The 20004-nt window shown below is 47.0% G+C and overlaps 2 protein-coding genes across 2 annotated transcripts in view; both read left to right on the top strand.

Moving 5' to 3' along the window:
- The window catches only part of PAK1 (p21 (RAC1) activated kinase 1), an 805686-nt gene that overhangs the window by 723094 nt on the left and 62588 nt on the right, over nucleotides 1–20004 (top strand). The gene's annotated exons all lie outside the window — the stretch shown is intronic.
- Nucleotides 1–20004, top strand: part of LOC310884770 (glycerophosphodiester phosphodiesterase domain-containing protein 5-like) — a 34357-nt gene that overhangs the window by 10974 nt on the left and 3379 nt on the right. The window contains 11 exon segments of the mRNA XM_083807009.1: nucleotides 5036–5244; nucleotides 5984–6087; nucleotides 6935–7028; nucleotides 11580–11639; nucleotides 13209–13307; nucleotides 14628–14721; nucleotides 16208–16353; nucleotides 16696–16778; nucleotides 17633–17783; nucleotides 18311–18543; nucleotides 18545–18622. Of these exon segments, the coding sequence (XP_083663135.1) occupies nucleotides 5062–5244; nucleotides 5984–6087; nucleotides 6935–7028; nucleotides 11580–11639; nucleotides 13209–13307; nucleotides 14628–14721; nucleotides 16208–16353; nucleotides 16696–16778; nucleotides 17633–17783; nucleotides 18311–18543; nucleotides 18545–18622 (1325 nt within the window). The 5' untranslated portion in view covers nucleotides 5036–5061.

Here is a 20004-nt window from a genome sequence, read left to right on the forward strand (position 1 = left end):
GAAACGAGTATTGTTCCTGCAGCCACGGGAGCACTTATTCCTCATTAACCCCTTCTCTTTCCATGTTCATTCATTATTTTCTGGGGTAAGGCCCAGCATTTCTGTGTGCTGAGGGCTGTCATCTGCCTCAAACCGACAGCTAATCAGTCCTCAGGGCTACTTTGCACATACTCGAGTCGAGCTGCACATCCTCCCTGGGATCCCACGCAGAAGCAAGGCATAATTAGGGCTAATAAAGAAGCTGTTGAATGTCTTGCTGATAAATTATAATTATCACCTGCCAGGGAAAGGAAAGGATGTATATCCCGTATCACAGGGAGGTGTTGACTAGTCGTGTTTCATATCAACCTTCTTCCTTCCCTGTGTCAAACCTCTTCTGTTTTCTGAAAAGAAAGTGAAGGCTGATGGCAGTGGAACAAGAGGAAACCAAGGCTGTGATCCAGATCCTTGGGCACACCGTGAGCTGGAAATGCAGGTTTAAGGGAGGCTCTTTGCTGAGTTTTCTGGCTGGTGGCAAGGTCTGTGTGCAGCTCATGGGGACGGTGACCAACCAGCACCATGTCTGGATGTTGATTTTAGTCCTTCTGATTTGTTGGTGTGATAATGTTGAAGATTCCCAGGTGGAGGGGCAGGGTGTGATGTCCCCAGAGAGCAGAGGGATGGCAGTGGGGGTCCCTGTGCCAGGCGACTTCAGTGGCATCTCCACCATCAGGCGAAGGAGCTGCAGGCGCTGGGAAGGCTCAGCCTTGGCACAGGGTTTACTTTCTCTCCAAATTCTGTCCAAATCCCTTAGAAATGGGATGGGCAAAGCAGGGATCACCCCTACCTGCTGCCTGCATCAGGCTCCACAAGGCATCATGATGCTGAGGAGAAAGCATGGACTTAAAAGCCTCAAGGAGAAAGCTACAGGTGATGCCAGGTTTGGCTTCTGTACCTGTTTACCACTCAGAAGATGAGTTCCCCAGCTCTAAGCATCAAATAATAATAATAATAACAATAATAAGGCAAGGATCCTCTCCTTGCTCGTGCACTTGCCTCTCCAGCCAGCTCTGCTTGCACTACCTTCTGCATCCAGGCTTTGCAGCTGAATATATTTCCCAATTTTTTCTCCAGCTCATTTCTCCACCACCCCCCGGGCTAGTTCTCATGCTTTTCCTCCCTCTCTGTCGAGCAGTGGGAAATGAGCAGCCCCGCTCAAATGCCTGCAATTACGGGGACTCTTATCTGTGAGCAAACAGTCTCTGTTTGCAAGGGAAAGACCTGAGGTCTCTTGGGATTATGGAGCTGGAAAACATGTGTTACTGCTGTCATGGCTCACTTGCTGAAGCCCTAAACTTTGCTCTCCTGCTGATGCATGTTTTCCTGCTTGCTCTTTGCTCCCATGGCTTTCCCAGTGAATGGATTTGGGGTATGCTGTCCCCTTTTTCCAGCCATTTACTTTTGCCTGGTGGAGCTGGGGAGGGGTTGCAGGCAGCCTCCAAGTTTTAGGAGCACTCTGCTTCAAATCTAGACCAAGCACTGTGAGGTCTCTTGCTGTGTCCTAACAATGGCTGAACTGCTCCAGATCCTCGTGTGGCCCTCCTGTCTTTTGGACTCTGCACCCACCATATGCTGCAATGTTCTTTGCCCCTTTATCCCAGTTGCTGGGTCCAGAAGCTGGGATATTATCTTTGTTGGGATCAGGTGCTAGTGAAGTCAAAGGCTTCAGTGCTTGATGTGGTCTGAGGCACTGCAGTTTCGGCCATACCTTGGGAGAGATGTTTCTGTGGCTTCTGAACGCCCCAGTGCAGCTGTAACAGCAGGCTGGAAATTTGGGAGCAAGGATGAGTTTGTGGGATGGAGGGTCATGGAGAAAGCGAAAGGGGGCAGAGGTGTGAGGAAGCTTGCATTAAATTAAACACGATATCTGAGGACACAGAGAAAGAGAAGGACGGGGAGGCTGAGGATTTGAACCCATTTGGAGCTGAGAGGGACATTTCTGCCTGCCCTTGTGTGAAAGGCCTGGTTTTCTTTATCCCTATCAACCCTTTCCTTTGAATTTACACATAAATGCCTTCTTTATTCGATATCTCAAGCATCTCCTGTGCTTTGCTCCCCAGTGGACCCAGCAGTCCCTTGCAGCCGTGGGGCTCCAAGTCTCCCATTTGCTTTTCCAGTGTGAGCCCCGCATGCCCAGTGGGAGCAGGAGCAGCTGTGGGGCAAGTCATGATCTGGGGCTTGGCAGGGCACGTTCAGCTTTGGCTGAAAGCTTTCTGCTCCCACCAGCTGTGATATAATGGCTTTATTGGCATCCCTGGTCTCTAACCTCCGGCAGCCTCTTGTACTTCTGGATGGGGCTGGCAAGTCACTGCAAGGTCTTCTGTGCATTGCTGTTTCTCTTTTGGGCAGGATAGGATTTCAGCCCCAGGAGCTCTCATCCCCTAGTCAGTCCATGCTGGAGAGGAAGAATGGTAGAGGATGATTGAGGATGATGGGCTCCTTCTTATAAACAGCTCTGAAGACGTTTCCTGGGTTGCAGATGTTCCTCGGTGCAGAATTTGCAAACTGAGATTCCGAAACTTCAGCTTTCTAAGTGTCATTTCCCAAAAGGATGACAAGCAGTGGGTGCCAGGGTCCCCTGAGGACATTATCCGGGGTCCCAGGGCTCAGCCGTGAGACAAGATGAACCCTCTGAGCACCGAGGGCTCTGAGATCTGCACATGGACATCCCAAACCCACCTCATGCTGCCAGGAAGTGGATCCTCAAGAGGATTTCTTGGTTTGTTTGGCCGTGGTTAAGACTGAAGCTCTCTTAAAGGCTGCTACGTGAATGTTTCCCATTATGTGAGATGTTGTGCTTACCCGTTCCAAAAGCTCCAGCGAGACGGCAGTCATCCAAACAGTTGTGAAATACGTAACAGAGGAAACATTTACTCTCCTCTCTAGATCCATCAAGATCAGGTCGTGAAGTGGTGGGCTTAAACTGTTAGACATGAGGCCAGGCACTGAAAAAAAACTGTTAATGGTAGAGCAAATTCAGAGAGGATTAGCCTGTCTTGGGAGCTGGTGGTATCTCCATCACCCTTTTTATGAGAGAGCTAGTCTAACATCTCGACTAACATCCAGATTTAACATCCCGCCAGCCAGATGGAGAGGACAATGTGCTGAGGTCTCTGCCATCAGTTTTCCTGTCAAATCCTATACACTGATGGATAAATATCGATGTGTGAGCCTCGTGTCTCCATTAAGAATGCAGTAGCAAATTTCATGGTCCTCTGACAGCAAAGCTGCTGGTTTTGAACCAGTGTCTTCATTGCTATTGCTGGAGGGAAAGGATGAAGCATTAAATCAAGGGCTGGGGAAAAAAACGATGCTGTGCTTCACTGATGGGGAAAATCATGGTCTAGGGATCCTACTAGAAGGTAACAAATACTGCACCCGCATGGCACATGTAAACCTTCTGGTAAGAGCTCTGAAGGTTCAAACGTATTCAGAAGACACAGCTGGGGCAATTTGGCAATCGCTGGGCTTATGCCAGGTATATTTTAGTCCAGGTGACTAGGACAGCAGGATCAAATGTCATCTACACCACTCACCGGTGGCACAGAGCCCACAAACCCTCTGTGCTGGGTTACTCAAGAGCAGGCTCACCATGTCGCCATGTGAGAGCAGCATCAATTTTTTACCAGGGGGTGACCTCCTGCTGCCTCCGGATCTGATGCTGGTGAACTGAGTGTCGTGGATGGGCAAACACCTCTGTCTCAGGAAGGCATTCAGGGCATGGCACATGCGGGCACTTCTTGGTTAGGAGCAGCCTGATCTGACAACTCTTGTGCTTCATTTCCATCCCCTCTCCTTTGCAACCCAGCTGCTGTTAGGCTGGGAACATATAGCAGGAAATACATGAGGAGAGCATCATTTCCGTTTTAACTTGCATCTTGTTTTATTTGTGCCTTCTGCAAACTGATCATAGGGCTGGATTTTTGGGGTTGTTTTTATGTAGTGTCAATTTGCAAGCTGTTATCCATTCATTTCTGCAAAGAAACGCAGGACTTGGAGTTGTTTGCAAACTATTTACATGTACATTTTACCCACGTGTGTAGTGCAGCAATCTGTTCATTTTTGCTCTTAAATTACTGTTATTACATCAGATAAATTAAGGGGATTGGACTCCTGAGCTGGGACTTTGCAGCAGATATGCCTGCATCTGAACATGACCGGTATGGACTCAGGGGCACTATGGCACTCGGAGAGCATCTCAGGCTATCTCTGTTCTCCAAAGAAGCGATGGATAGCGGTGCCTGTTCGTCTGCCAACACAGGACTATTTTTCCTTAATGTTTCCTTGTGGTCTCGACAGTGCCCTGCTGGGCAAATTGCTCTTTGCTGGCACAACCCCTGTGCTGTTTGCTTCACTGCTAACACCGGCTGCAACTTACCACCGGAGTCTTTGTTTAAAGTCCCGATTATGAACAGATCTCCCATGTGTGCATCTTTACAGCTGTTCTTTCTGGCCTTCCAACACGCTGCCAGTAGAGCTCTTTGAGTCAGGAAATAGTTTTTCCATCAGGGATCGGTCTCTGCAGCGCTGCAGTTTTTCTGGGATAAGAGGGCTGTGTCCTGGGAGAGTTTTGGTCCCTTTCCTACCTGAACTACTTAAACTGGTAAGGGGTTGCAGAGAGGTCACAGCGATATTGAGCTAATTCCCATGGCTAAGTTCATCTCAGGTTCATCTGACATTATTTGGGAATCTGCATGGAGGGCTAAAGTTAATGATTTCCTTTCCCAGAGCTCCCTGTAGAGTCAAAGGGAGGCAGAGGTTCCCTCAGAGGTGATGCAGAGCACCAAAGTTATAACCACTGACCACTCAGGGGACTTGAAATGACCGTACTTTTCTTCTAGACATCTCTCTCAGGGGTATAAAGTTAGGTGGGGTGTCCTCAGCCACCTTTCCTGCTGGTCTCTGCATCCTCTTGGGAACAATTCCTCTCCTTCTGACACAAAAAGCTTACCCCGAAGGCAAGGAGACTCACATCAATCTTGTGACCTCATTTCAGGAGGAAGATGAGATAAAGCTCTTCAGATGGAGGCCAGTTCCACCAGCCTCAAGAGGATCAAGTTTGGGAAGCTGAAGGTGGTACGTCGGCACTTGCTGCAGAGGTACGAGCACCAGCCCTTCATCTCCTGCCTGGCGGGTTTCTACAGCTGCCGGTGGAAGCGGTACCAACGCAGAAGGACCGAGCCTGGGAAATGCTGCTGCAAGACGGTAAATTAGCTCAGAATCAGCAAAGACATTCATTTCTGCACTGGGAAAAGTCAGTCCAAGCTGAGAAGCAGTTGATGCTGTGGGTCAAAGGCCTCACCTCCCTTAGAGCCCAGCGCGGTCTCTTGGTGTCCTAGATGGCAGCTCCTGGGGCTGGAGGGCTTGCTGTGCTTCTCTGGCAGGCTCAGTTTGTCTGTGCCACCATGGAGAGAGTGTCCCCGTGTGGCTGGTGGTGTGGGGCAGCTGCGGGTCCCTGTGGTGCCAGCCCTGGTCCAGCAGGGCCACCCCGAGCAGGGGGCCCAGCCCCACGTCCAGGCGGCTGCTGGAGATCCCCAAGGAGGAGCCCCCAGCCCCTCTCTGGGCAGCCTGTGCCAGGGCTCCGGCACCCGCCCAGCCCAGCAGTGCTTCCTGAGGGGCAGAGGGCACCTCCTGGGCTCCAGGCTGGGCCCGGGGCCTCTGGGCCTGGCCCCGGGCACCCCTGAGCAGAGCCTGGCTCCGGCCTCTCGGCACCTCCCGGCAGTGCTGGTGGCCATGGCTGGCAGCCCCCGGAGCCTCCTCTGCTCCAGGCCCAGCAGCCCCAGCTCTCGCAGCCTCTCCTCGTAGGAGAAGGTCGGCTTCAGAAGGTCCAGCATCAAGCCACGTGTTTCACGGACAGCCTAGAAGCAAGCAGTGTCTGCTGTTTGCTCTGCTTGCTTTGGAGTGAACGAGGCTCTGACCGATTGTCCTTCGTCTCCCTCTCTAGCGGGAATGCGTGTTTTTCCCATTGCTCGTTGGAGCTTTCTGCTTTTCTCTCGTCTTCCTGTACATGTGGGGTGAAGCGAAAAATGACTACAACAACTTTGACTGGTAAGTGCCACGTTTTCCTCCTTTCCCACTCGGGTTTTAATGAGACACCCCAGGTAGGCCGGGCACTTCAGTCACGAGCCAAAGCTTTGGTCCCTTCACATCTTGGTTCTGGCACCCTAAATGAACTCCCAGGGTCTCCAGAGGTGCTGAGGCTCTGCCCTTTGCTTGGCTACGGTGTACAGGTTTAAGTGTGGATTTGTGAGAAAGATAACAGCTGCTGTTGCAAAAATGGTGAATGAAAGGGACTAAATGGCTCTTTCCTTCCCTTGGTCATCTTTCCTTTTTTCCTGTTCCCTCCGAAGAAGCATAGTGGCTGGCATCAGAGGTATTGCAGCAGCTATCGCAGAGCAAAGAGAATTTCATGTTCCCAGTCTGGAGACAGAGAAATAACCAGTGTGGTTTTATGCAAATCCTTTCCTTCTGCACTGTGTAGGTAGCAGTTATGTAAATCTGGCCCCTAAAATCAGATGCCATCCAGATAGCTCAAATACCATGAGAAGGGGAGGTGTAATAATGTTATTCATTGTTATAATAATATAATATATATAATATTATATATAATATAATATATAATACAAATATATAATAATAATTATATTATATTATATATAATATATAAAATATATATGTAATATATAATAATATATAATAATGTGTAATAATGTTATTCAGGTGTAATAATGTTATTGAGCCTTTGGATAGAAAGGAAAGCTTCCCTCTCTCTGCTTGGGATACGCCTCTGTAGCTCCTCCAGCTTTCTGGCGTTTTCTCCTTCAAATATATTTTCCCTGCAGCCCCTTCTGCTAACGTGCCACAAATGCTATGATAAGGTTTTATTGCTTTTTAGGTATAACTATGGGAACCTGGGCTTCTGGTTCCTCTGGTCTCTTGTTCTCCTGGTAGTGGCTGCAATCCTGTTCATGTACATCGCGCTGCTGTTGGTAAGTAAGGCTCCTGTTAAGGAGTGAGTTACGGGCCTAGAAAATAAATACAGGGATGGTTTAATGTGTCAGACCAAAGTTCAGCCTTGCCCTGACGCTTGACAGTAGCTACCTGGGGAGGACTGGGAACACAATGAGCATTTGTGGTACTTTCTCCCACCTGCGGATGAGCATTTTCAACACAGGTGTCTCTGAGCTAGATGTAGGTTCTGTGATTTCCCTCAGTGATTTCCCTTTGGTGAATTTGACCCATTTCTCCATCAAAACAAGGAAAGCTGTGCCAGTATTGGTTATGTGGAAGCTGAGTTTTGTTATTTGACAGCAGGGAAGTATGGAGATCTGAGTCTTGTAGTGGTGATGGGTTGTCAAAGTAGAGTTATTCCTCTAACCCTGAAGTGTAAAACTCATGAGAAGAAGGGAAACATTATCACTAAAGCTGCCTTGATTCTCTCTGCCTTGCTGGAGGGCTTGTCTCCAGTTGGAGACCGCAGATGTGGTCACAAAACACTCCTTAAATTTATGCCCAAAGAGGTTTATGTTCCTGAGGTCTTCACTTTTCCAAACTGCATTAAATTTTCCCCACTTTCAGTCTCATTCCTGCTCCAGCTTGCGTTTTGAGATGCCAGGTGCTGGGGCTGACGCTGTGGCTTTGACTCACCTCTGTGACCAAGGCAACTGGCTTTTATCATCAGTTCCTGCTGCTCCTACCCGTTCATTGACGTCTCATCATATAGCCAGCCTGTAAATTGCCCGTGGCAGGGAACCTCTCTTAGCCTTGCTCACGCAGTGCCCAACACAACAGATTTCCAAGGTCCTTTGTCCCTGCTGAAGTACAAATAAATAGTGATTTTATTTCAGTGCTAGCAATAAAATAACAAAGTGAGAAATAGGACAGCTGCTTGGCCATGCTACAAGCAATCAATAGCATTATAAAAGCTGTGGAATAACTTATCTTTAAGTAGGTCAAATAACAATATTTAATTACAAGGATTTTGAGGCGTGCTGGTGGCTGTAGAGCTTAATGTCTGTTATTTAGCTAGGTCTACCTAGCTTTCCTGGTGTTAATGGATCAGTGTCGGTAGTTTGGTGGTTGCAATGTTACTTTGGGCAACTCTGAGCTTTGCCAAAGATGCATGTGCGGTCAGGATCCATTTGCTCCTCATCTTCATGAAGCTGTTAAGTAACCCACCTAAAGTCACTGGGTATTTCTAAGGGCACTTGCCCTTCTTGCTTGCATCATTATGTCCATCGTGCCTAATTTGGCAAGACTCCTGCATGCACTGATGTTAAGTTCTGGGAGGCACAAGGCTGTTCGTGCTCCTGCTATCTCAAAATGTGCAGTGGCTTTCCACAGAGGCAAAAGAGGCAGGGCATGGCTACAGCAAGTCAGGGACCTCCCACCTTGGGGTGCATCAGGCTACTGCTATCCCAGCAAAAACATTCATCTCCAGAGGTTCAGCACTCTTGAGCAACCACAGCCAGCTGGCACTTCCCTGAGCACTTCTCCCTCCTACCCAAGTGATGTTCAGGGGGCGTAACACAGCAGAAATACCTTCTGCATTGAGCCACTGGTGGTTCCTGTGATGTGTGACTTCCCTACAAGACTGTTGGTATCACACATCATAGCTAGACTTAGGTTAAACCATGGTCTGTTCTTCACCAGGTCTTAGGCACACGTAGAAACCCTTTTTGAACCATGGTGGGCTGTGACCATGTTGGCTCCGTGTGAAAACTTGCTTTTGCCTTGTTTCCTAAGAGGCTGGCTGTGCTGCCTGCCTGTTATTTCTCAACAGTTTTTGGCTGAATCAGCCAATTTCAATCACCTGGGACAGACATCCTGACCTGCAGGGACATGGGATGGGGATGTGGAGGAGGGAGGATTCCACGTGTTGCAGGAAGGACCAGAGATCTTCACCCAGGCAATGCTTCCTTGTGATGTTTTGCATCAGCAGCCCAACATGTCAGAAAGCTGAGCACACTGATGCCCTTGCTGGAGCAGAGTTTTTACAGCAAGCAGTGCTTGGCGTGGTTTTGTTTGTGAGCATCGTAGTCTCTTCCTCCACCCAACTGGGGCCTGGAGGCCTCCTTCCACGTCCTTATTGTGAACCACTGAAGCAAACACTCTTCTGCCCAGCAGCCACCAGTGGCTGAACAAAGTGCTGCACAACAAAGCACTTGCTGTCTGTGCAAAGGCTCTCTCCGCCTGCATGCATCAGTGTAATTTTCTTCAGACAATCAGTTTCAATTAATTTAATTGTTATCACTCCCAAGGCAATCTTCTCATCCCCATTAGAGCTAAAAGGTTAAGCTGCGGGGTCTTGTTGCAGGACAGTTCAGGCTCAGGGGAGAAGAAAAATACTTTCTTGTTCAGTCTTTCAAACACAGAAGATGATATTTGCCTCTCTGCAGTTAAACACATTCATTCCAAGGGGTTTTTGAGGAGGTAACTCCTGACTGTATAATGTAAAGGGGTTCAGATGTGCTGGGGCCTCTGCATTCATACACTAAGAAGACGACTCAAAATTGTACGTTGGTAGTGAAGTCCAAAGAGTGACCTCAAGCCTTCATTCCTGAGACACTGGGGTGTCATGGAAGCTCTGAAAGCCTGCTTTTTTTTTTTTGCCAGAAAGTGAATGTAGAAACCTGGCTTGTGCTGTCAAGCCCCCATTGCAGTGAATCCCAGGGTATGTGTAGGAGCAGTTTGGAGGAGCCAGACCTGCTGGTGGTGGTTGTCCTTTGGCCTGAAGAAGTCTTGCTGTAGGTGGAACCGTGTGAGACACTGCTAAACACAGCTGCTCTCCATGGAAGAGCAGATCAGACAGGTCCTGAGGCAGCTTTTGAGGAGCCAGAGCACACAGAGGACAGATCTTGTCCACATCACATCATCTCACCGGTCCATCAAGACGTGTTCTCCTCCACTGACCAGTGGAGCAACTGCAAGAGTTCCTCCTTCACCATTCGAGGATGAAAATTGGTGATTATACTTCTTGTAAGCTGGTAATGAGCTGTTACCTCTATCCATAAAAACGAGCTTTTCCTCCAATGGCATCCCCAAATATGCTGCATCTTTTGTAAGAAAGTTACACAGGAGTAGCAGGGGAGAGTCTAGTTGAGCACGGCCTCTGAAGTAGGTGTTTGGATGCACCTTAGGCAAGGACCAAGTCTTCGTAACATTGCTTGCCGAAAAGGGGAGATTTTGAAAGTGTCTTTTCCCTTCATTTTTCTAAAATGGCTTATTTAAATGTGCCTGGTTTAAGATCTTCAGCAGTAATTCAGTTCTCCGTGAACTGCTCCCGCGGTTACTCATCATGTCCTGGGTGTAGGATTCAATTAAAGGAGGCTGACATGTCAAGTAGCCCTTAAAGGCTGATCTGTATTCTCTGCTGAGCTTATCTTGCCTCAAATCAGCATCATCCTGGAAAGAGAGGGTATTTGTAGCTGGGTCGGAATCACCTTACATTCCTTTATAGTTGGGTTTCAGGAGAACAGCTCCCCTTCCCAGCACATTATTGCCCTAAATCTCTTTGTCCTGCTTTCACACAGTCCCACTGTGTTACAGTCTGCAAGGACCTGGATCATAAATTATCGTCTCAGTGGAGCACTGATGACTGCTAACAGATGTTTTTTCTCTAAACCCTCATATCTGGTGATACTGGTTCCCAGACCATCCCTTACACTTGTTGGGAAGCTTGCTCCATGCACCTGAGCATAGACCCACGTGTTTGCACAGCAGCAAGGCATCTGGGCTGGTGAAACTTGTCATCAGGTTCATCAGTTGTCTGTGACAACCTGAAGCTAGTCTCCAGAAGAGCCACGGACTGGTTTTCCTCATCCTTTACTTGGTGTTCAGGGCATCTCAGGTTGTCCCCTGCCCTGGCTGGGGTTTTTGCTGTCCTTAAGGGACCCTGATCCCCAAGGGCTCCAACCTGCCAGCAGGGAAAGGAGCACACCAGCCATAGGGCCACAGCTGGGAATTAAAAATTAACCTAATACAAACCAGAGGTTTTGAATCTCCAAGGCAGTTTTCCACGTTCTGAGATGTGCATTTCTTGCATTTCTTGCTATTACTGTCACTGTGTGCTTTCCTTTGCTCTCTGCTCTGTTTTTCTGTTTGTTTGTTTGTTTTGTGTTTTTGGTTTTTTTTTGAGACTTTTATTCCCTGAGCTGTCCCCCATGGATGATGTGCCTTTAGTGACAACAAATACATAGAAAAAAAGTAAGGTTGCTGCTCTATTTTTCATGTCATGGCTGCTGGCCCAGGCCATATTCTATATATCAGAGTGCAGTCACAAAGTGTGTACCCCAAAATGCTCAACTATCTGTCACCCATGAGAAGGTTTTGACCCTACAAGGCAGTTTTGGTGAGTGCTTGGCCATTTCAGGAACATATTTACTGTAGCAATAACCGCTTCTCTCCATCCACCTGTCCTGCCTTGCCATTGTGCACAAAGGTCTAGAGTAAAGTGACTTCCCTATACAAAAATAATTCCAGAAATGCCTCATTTTGTCATTTTGTACCAGGATGCAAACAATCTCTTCTTGCTTTCCCAGGTCCTAGCGATGTGTTTGCTTGCAGAAGGTCAGCAGCTGTACCTGCACTGGAGTCACAAGGTGGGGAGAGGGTTTTCTGGTAACCCTAACCATGCTTTAAACCATCAGCCTGTGGTGTTTCCCTGCATGCAAAACAGCTTAGATCATAGGAGAGAGGGAGGAGGTTAATCTTAGGAGGCTTTAAATATCCGTACTAATGATATCTCCAAGTGAGCTAATCACCCCAAGCTCCCTGTGCAGTCAGATGAGGGAAATGAACCCTCCGAGGATGCAAATCATCCAGCTGGTCATAGACACTTAAATTGAGATGAGATGAATCACACCTAAAGTACCTTTTTTCCCCACTGGCTCTAAAAGGAGCCCGTGGTGACTCACTGAGGTGAGGATGTCTGCATTTGACATGCCTACATGTGGTTGCATGTAGACAAAGGCAAAGTTTCCATGAGGAGCACAGCGTAAGTCCCTGTAGCAGGACCCAACAGCTTTAAAAACAGTGGCTGCTTCCTCTGCAGAACAGAAACCTGGCTTTTCCAAGGCATCCTGGTGCCCCGTGTCTTTTGGTCTTGGGGTGGTTTTGGAAAAGCCACGTGGAGTTTGGAAGGCATAGAAACAACTCCTCAGGGAGCTGTTGCTGCAAAATGATGCTTTAGAAACCACCTTTCTTAAGAACTTCTTGAAAGCCAGGTGAGGCTTTTAAAAAATAAGCCATGAAGCTTAGGGGAAAGCGTAATAAGATTGCAAATCTTGCTGTGAAGGGGAATAGTTGAATGTCAGAATACTCCATCCTCTGTTTCTTCATTTACACAGTGGAAACGATCAATTTTACTATCAAAAATGGGCTTCCAGAAGATCCAGAAAGCTGTAGAGCAATTTGTGGAAAATACCAACACTGCGTCCCTATGTGGAAGAGATTAGGGACTGATTATTAGGATGCTGATCTGTAGGATCTCCCTGAAGACTAGTTAGGGCCTTGGTTCCAGTTTCTACTTGTGTTTAGTTCTCAGCAGACAAATAAGGTTCCAGGAAGAGCCTGCCATCATAACTGCTTGGTACCAACCTGGGCAAGAAGCCACAGCACAGAATGAGCTACCCCTTCACTTTTCTTTTAGTTAAAGATTAAATTCTTATTTCTGAACTACAGAAAAGTTTGCAGTTGCTGAAGCCTCTTCCAAAGCAACTCAGCATAAGGAAGCTGTGCTGATGTCTCTTTTGGGTTTAACTTGGTGTTTCTGAGTTCAGCCAACTACAGAATTTAACGATAGTTGTTCATCTAGGCTCCATCTGCATCAACAGACAGAGAGAGGCATCCCTTATCATAAAGCAAGTGGAAATGGATCACCTCTGTAAATTCCTCTCTTTCTCCCGTGACTAGAGAGGGAGCCTTGAGGGCTGACTCGGGTTAGGTACTTAACTTGTAAAATCAGTTTTGCCATACAGAAAATCCAATTTATAGCACTGTGGGTCTGGTTTTAGTCCCATTAGATCTCTTTGTCTATGAAGTGGCACAGCCAAGCTTGTGCATCCCGAATGTATTGAGTCCAAGCTGATTAAAGAAGCCTGTTAGGCAAATAGATTGCACACCCTATGCAGAAATACCAAAGCTTATTAATGTCCTTTGTATCTCCCCAGATTGGGACTTTTCTTGTCCTGGGCTTCTCTATCACAGCCCTCTTCATATTATCTGTACTCTGGGGAGATCAGTGGAAAACAGTCCGCCTCTCATTCCAGGTAAGAGGTTTGTTTGAAAGGAGGTTCTTTGAAAAAAGCAACTGGTTTCTTGAAGTATTGTGTGGCAATCAGTGGAAAATATTCCATATGGTAAATGTTTTTCACATGGGTTTTCCTGGCAGTCTGTGCAGTTTTGCATAGACTTTTATTAAGACTTAACATTTCCCGTAGGAAGGAAGGAAGCCAAGACCTGAGGTTTGGTATCAAGCTATTTGTTTGATATAACATGTCTCCTTTGGGGAAGTCGTATCTTTTTTTCCCTTTTTTTTGGCAAACTTGTTTTAAGTGCACTGTTAATTAGCAGGTGCTGAGGGCAGGTAAATCAGATCCGTTTGGCTGGTGGGGTTACTGGAGTGAGAACTCACTCCCTACTCAGCTCATGCCAGCTCAGCAGCTTTTAGCATTAGCCCAATTTCAGTCTCCTGCGACCCAGAAGAACTTCATTCCCTGAGGAAGGGAATCAGGGCTAATGCACTGGCAAAGGTAAAGAGAAAGTGTCAGCTTCTCCTCCCCTTTTCAGACTCTAGGGGAGGAGGATGGGGAGAAGGAGACACAAAATCTTTTGGGTTTCCCACAGGTGTGGTTTATTTTGGGTGTTCATGCCCTTTGAGATGCTTCAGCTGCTGTTCCCAAAGGACACCAGTCTTTAGCAGATCCTGTGTTCTGTCCACTAGCCCTGCATAACTATCTCAAATATCCTGGACATCTCAGGTGGCACCTTTGTTTATGCAACTGCATCCTGCTTCTGGTCAAAAGAAGTTGGGATCAGGTATCCAGGGCAGACGTTCTCACACACAATGACATCTCTCAATGACTTCTGCTTTTCTTCAACCCTTACATTTTAGAGAGTTGGCCAAGCGGTAGGAAAGGCTGAGGAAATTCCGGTTTGTTGACATTAGATTGATGATTTAGTTGCAGTGGAGATGACTGTTACATGGATAAGATTGGACTGGATTAGATTGGATTAAAACTGGTGCTCTCTGGAAGATGTTCACAGGTTATGACGTAGTAGTAAAGGTGATTGTTTGCCAAACCATCCTGGACAAGGACAGACTTGTCCCTTTTGGCTGGTTGAGAGGAAAGGAGAGCTTTATACTGAAGTGAGGAGCACTCCTCAGTGCGGGGAACCAGCCAGGCACATCTCTCTGCCCTGACTCAGGAGGTGTTTTGTGGATCCAACCTGGGTGTGGGAGAGAAGATAAACTGCTGATGTCCACAGCAGGAGCCCATCTATGTGGGAGGCTGCAGCTGTGTTGGGGCTTGTTTCTGTCTGTATCCACACTTCATCCTTTGAATAAAATCCTTTTTTCTCCTTTCCAGATCACAGCCCCCTATCTCCACATAGGGGCAATAACTATCATGGTCCTCCTCTCCTGGCCCATGGCTCTGTATGCCATCAGAGCAGATAAGAAAGGTACAGTAGCTCTGCTTCCTGCTCCCTGTATGACAAAAGACACATATCAGTGTGGAAAATCAAGCGTGCAGGAGCCGTTTCCTCCCACATCCACATTCCAGCTAGAGTTGAATTTTAGTTTTTGAGTATTCCAGAGAAATTAGCAGGGCTGGGGCTTAGCCTATGCACTGTCTCGGGCCTGTCCATACTTGTTAGTGATTTGCATGCTACCTTGCAAAGTTTTGGTGTATACCAAGGTAGTGACAAGCCCTAAAGATAAGGAGATTAGCAAAAGTCCCCAAGTTCTAGATCATGCGTGAAAATTTGGTCAGAATTTTGCAGGAGAGAGCAACCAGTGTCCGAAATTGCTATGCTCAGTTTCACTGTCTCAGAAAGTCAGTCCATACTAGAGGATCTTAGGAGAAGCCAGATAGGATGGGGAAAAGAGCTTTCAGATTGGTTGTTAAGGAATTTTGCTTTCCTTTCCTGGTGTTATCCCTTTGAGAGCTCCAGGAAGTGTAAGGGCAAGGAGTCAAGAACAACTGCAGAAGAGCCTGGCTCTGGCTCTTTTTCTCTGACCCAGTTTCTCCATATATCCAGTGTTGTCTACATGACACCCATCTGCAGATGTTGAGTTGTAACAGAAACCATTGACTTCAGACAGAATGTGCTGGTGGGAGCATTTTGTTTCCTACCTAGGAATTTCTCTACATTTAACTGCAGCTGGGGGTAGGGAGGAACATGTTGGGACCCAAGACTTTACAACCCACTGTGCCTAATGGTCACTCAACTCCATACATTGACTTGGTGTAACCCCAAGTTCTTTCAGAGCCACTAATACAGTGTGCAGAGGGGTGGTGGTACCCACCTAAATAAGGAATTTTGGTGCACAGGTGCTTCTCAGAGGAACTGTTTCATTCTCTGAGGTGAAGGTTGCCCACTGGGACTCTTGAGTAATATGTCAACAGACTCCAGAGACCATAGGTAATGACTTGGCAGGTTTCTGAGATGCAGTACCCATGCAGTCAGTGTCAGTAGGAGACTGCATGTCACATACAGAAAGCCACTGACAGCAGTCTGAAGGAACCAGGGAAGCATTCACCTGGAGGGGAATGAAACTTTAAAATGTTGCCTGCTCTTATTTGAGTAAGAAAAAAAAAAAAAAAGCATCCTTCTGTTGAGGATCATTCCTCTACAGGTGGGGGAAATTGCATTGCATCATCTCCAATGAAAAAGAAATGAAGGCTGTGTCTTGCTGGAAGGCATAGTGAGATGCAATTGCAGCACAAAACTTGCAATCCTAGCCTAAACAGCCCAAATCCTTCTTTGTCCTGGACTGTATTGTTTGGACAGACGGTGAAAATTAGGGGAAGAAGGGATGGAAAATGGGATGGGACAAAGCCCAACAGTTACTTAGCTGGAGGGCTGTATTAAAAGTCAAGCTGCAAGGCAAACGCTGTGCTACCAAATGGATTAACTCTAGCATTCCTCCTTCAAATTTTTGCAGTTGTTCAGGTGGTAATTGTTGGTCCATACCTGGCTATCCTTCTCTTTCTTTTCTTGATACCTCTGGGGATGTACTCTCCTTGCATCAGAGAGGAGGGGACACTTGGACCAAAGCCAGCCCTCATTGGACACCGCGGAGCACCGATGGTAGGTTTGGAGAAGCTATTTTACATCATTTCCTCATCCTGTGTGCTGTTGCCTTCATCATCATCATTTTTTCCCCCCAAGAAATCAATGGAGGGTGGAAAGGGAGACATTTCCGTTTGGAACTGTGTGCCAAATGATCGCTCTGTGGGTTTGCTAACAGGGAACCCTGAGAGACATGGTGGGTTTGGTGGCTAAGGTGGAAGAAAGCAAACGGGAGACTTTAACAAGATAATGGTGGTCCTTTAATACAAAACAGGCGTTACAAGGAGACAGAAAGTATTTACAGAGTCCTCCAGAGTGTGTCTAAAGCCAGTCTGCTCATGGCCCATTTTTTTTCCCCAGCTGGCACCAGAAAACACTGAGATGTCATTTCAGAAGACAATTGAACATGGTGGGGATGGTCTTGAAACAGATGTCACCATTAGGTAAGGGAAAAACATCACACTTCCCAAAGCAGATACTTCTTCTAAGAGTTGCCTTTGGAGCCATGTAATTTTGGGCAATTTGGTTCTGCCAACGGCTGGGACAGGGTCCCTCAGCTGCTGCATGATGCTAAGGGCTGTGGGACATGGCTCTTCTCAATAAGCTCTTATCTAACAGTCATTATTTCTACAGTATATTTTAAATACTTTTGCAACATACAGAGACAAGTTCCTACTGTAGTCTGACTTCCAGGCCTCACTGAAGGTCTTATCAGGCCTAGAAACCACCAGAAAATTGTATTTAGACCTGTGCCATCATTGATATAATTACTAGACCTTTAATTACCTTTGTGTATGGGACTCCTTGCCATGACCTTCTAACCTACTGGGCAGGATGAGCAGTTTCCAGGCACTAAGTAACTAAAATACTAATACTTAGGTGTTCTATTAATAAAGACCTTTCTATAAAAGAGAATTTTGCCTTTCTATCCATTTAAACTTCAGTCCTCTGAAACCTGTAGAAGCACTTTGGTGTCAGCAAAAAGAGCCTTTGGCCACAAGTTACTACCCATTTTCTTTTAGGGGCTGGCAGGCATAAATGCCACCATCTCCACTTTGCCCCTGAGAAAAATGAGTCACAGTGAGGTACAGCTTCACCAAGGTCACCCAGAAATATTTAAGCTTGAAACAGTTTGGTATCTTGAGTGTCAGCCTTCTTTCCTACCCTACCCTCTGCTCTAAGGGAGGCTGTACTGCTGCATTCATGGTGGCCCACACGTTGTTCTCACCTGGTTTGACTCTGCTTGTGCCATGAATGATCTCCACTCCAGGTGACCTGAATTCTTGCTCTCCAAGAGCTACGACGGAGTTCCTTTCCTCATGCATGACAGCAGCCTGAGGAGGACAACCAACATCAGGGAGGTCTATCCCAACGACACTGCTCAAAATGCAGCCTTGTTCTCCTGGGATACCCTGAAGGAGTTGAATGCTGGAGCATGGTTCCTTAAGGCAAGCACCATAAATGACTGTGATGTTGTAGAAGAGACACTGGCTGGCTACAGCTTATTAGTATGAAAGTTAGGAGAGAAACTTTTGGTTGAGCCCACACTTAGTTGGTAGAAGTCATTCAGTTGGGGGTCTCCTTGCTTTGTCCTTTTGGCCTTTAGGCCTAGGAGACCTATTTTGTTTGGCTGGTGGGTGTTCTTGTAGCTCCTTATCATGGCAGCAGCAGAACAGATGGTCTGGAGAAAGAAGAAAACAGGTACTTGTGCAAGGTGCTGTGTGTAATACGGTTTACGTGATGGGACAGAGAAGAACAGCAGAGCTAGCTACACAATTTATGTCCCAGAAGCAGTGTCATCTGGGTTAATTATCCATGTTTCTCAGGTAGAAGAGCTAAGCAGAATAGAATATCCTCACCTACTGAGGGTTGATGCCAAACTTTTTCGCTTACAGAGGTATGAAATGTTTGCATGCAGCTTGCTCCTAGATATGACTGGCTGACTGATTTCCTTTTTACATCTGTTTGTTTCTAGGACAAACCCTTTTCATGCATGGGCTCACTGTCAAGGGCAGATCAAAACCAGGCAATGAATCAGTCAATTTACAAGCTAAGTAATTTCTTGCGCCTTGCAGACAGTCAGAATAAACTTGTTATATTTGATCTCTACCGCCCTCCAGAGAAACATCCTTACAGGTACTCGTGGATCAACAGAACCCTGGAAGTCATCCTCAATGAGTCCGGGATTAGACCCAATCTGGTAGGCTGGCCCAGTTGAAGACCTATTGATGGACAATATTGTCAAACTCAATCTGGCCTACACTGAAATGTCCAGTGAAGATATCCGGTAGGTTGCAGTTTCAGCCCGAAGTGCTGTTGTCTAGAGGATATTTGCTTCATGTGTGTGGCAATGCCTCCCTCCGGTGACCAGCTCTAGGATCTACAGCATTTTTGGCAAGAGCTCTTTTAGGTTGTGGCCAACCCTGTTACATTTTGGAGTTGAAGGACTTTATTTCATTCCTACTGTATACCCCGTGTAGGGCCAAGAGGTAGCATACGTAGCAAGGAGGGTAGCACCCCTCCTTGTCCAAGTCCATATCTACTTCACTGGGATCTAAGGATTTTCTGACTAGAAGGATGCAGGTGTCTCCAGGTTTCTACACATGCCATCCTCAGTATTGCTAATAATGAACCATAGAGAATGAACAAACAACTATTTAACCTCCTATGGCCTCCACAAACATCGGTGTGAGTGCATAATGCTGTGGTGAGAGAACACAACACTCTTGTAGATGGTATTTTGGAGACTTCATTATTGTCTCTGTTGCTACCAGTACTCTGTTGCTTGGGACACACTAACAGTGTAATCTCTCCAATGGAAAGCTCCACATTTATTGAAGGATTCTCCAAAATGGTTGTCTTACATAAACAGATATTTTTAAAAACACATATGAAATGTCTTACCTATCCAGCTCTCCTTTCGTAAACAGGATTTTTTGTTCTTTCCCATGCTCAAAAGCATTGAAAAATAATTAAAAACAAGTATAAGAAAACGTTTAGCCCTTTGGATAATAATAATGTCCATGTTTTCTTAATGATAATTTTCCCAACATTTAAAATGCTAGGTAGATCCATCTGGGTAAATCTGGGTAAATCCTGGGCAGACTATAGATAAATTTACAAATACTCATACTGATGATACATTCCCTTAGAGTTATACAGAGAAATGGTATCACTTCATATTAAATTTCAGTAACTTATAAGGACATCACAGATGGCCAGCTGTTGCTGCAAACATAAGAAATGTGAATAATGACCTTGAAGATTATTTTAAACACACTATTGGGAGATGACAAATGCATTTTTAGGTGGAATACTGAATATGAGCTGGCAGCCCCCAGCTGGATTGTCCCCCTGGGCCCCGCTCTCGGGAGGCCCCCCCTGCAGCGCTGCGTTCAGCTCTGGGCCCAGCACAAGGACACGGAGCTGCTGGAGCGGGCCCGGAGGAGGCCGCGAGGACGCTCAGGGGCTGGAGCAGCTCTGCTGTGGTGCCAGGCTGAGAGAGCTGGGGGTGCTGGGCCTGGGGAAGAGAAGGCCCCGGGGAGAGCTGCCAGCGGCCTGCCAGGGCCTGCAGGGGGGGCAGGGAAGCTGGGGAGGGACTCTTTGTCAGGGCTGGGGGGACAGGACGAGGGGCACCGGCTGGAGCCTGGCAGGGGGGAGGCTTCGGGG

Source organism: Anser anser (assembly GCF_964211835.1).
Source record: "Anser anser genome assembly, chromosome: 1".
NCBI classification, from domain to species: domain Eukaryota; kingdom Metazoa; phylum Chordata; class Aves; order Anseriformes; family Anatidae; genus Anser; species Anser anser.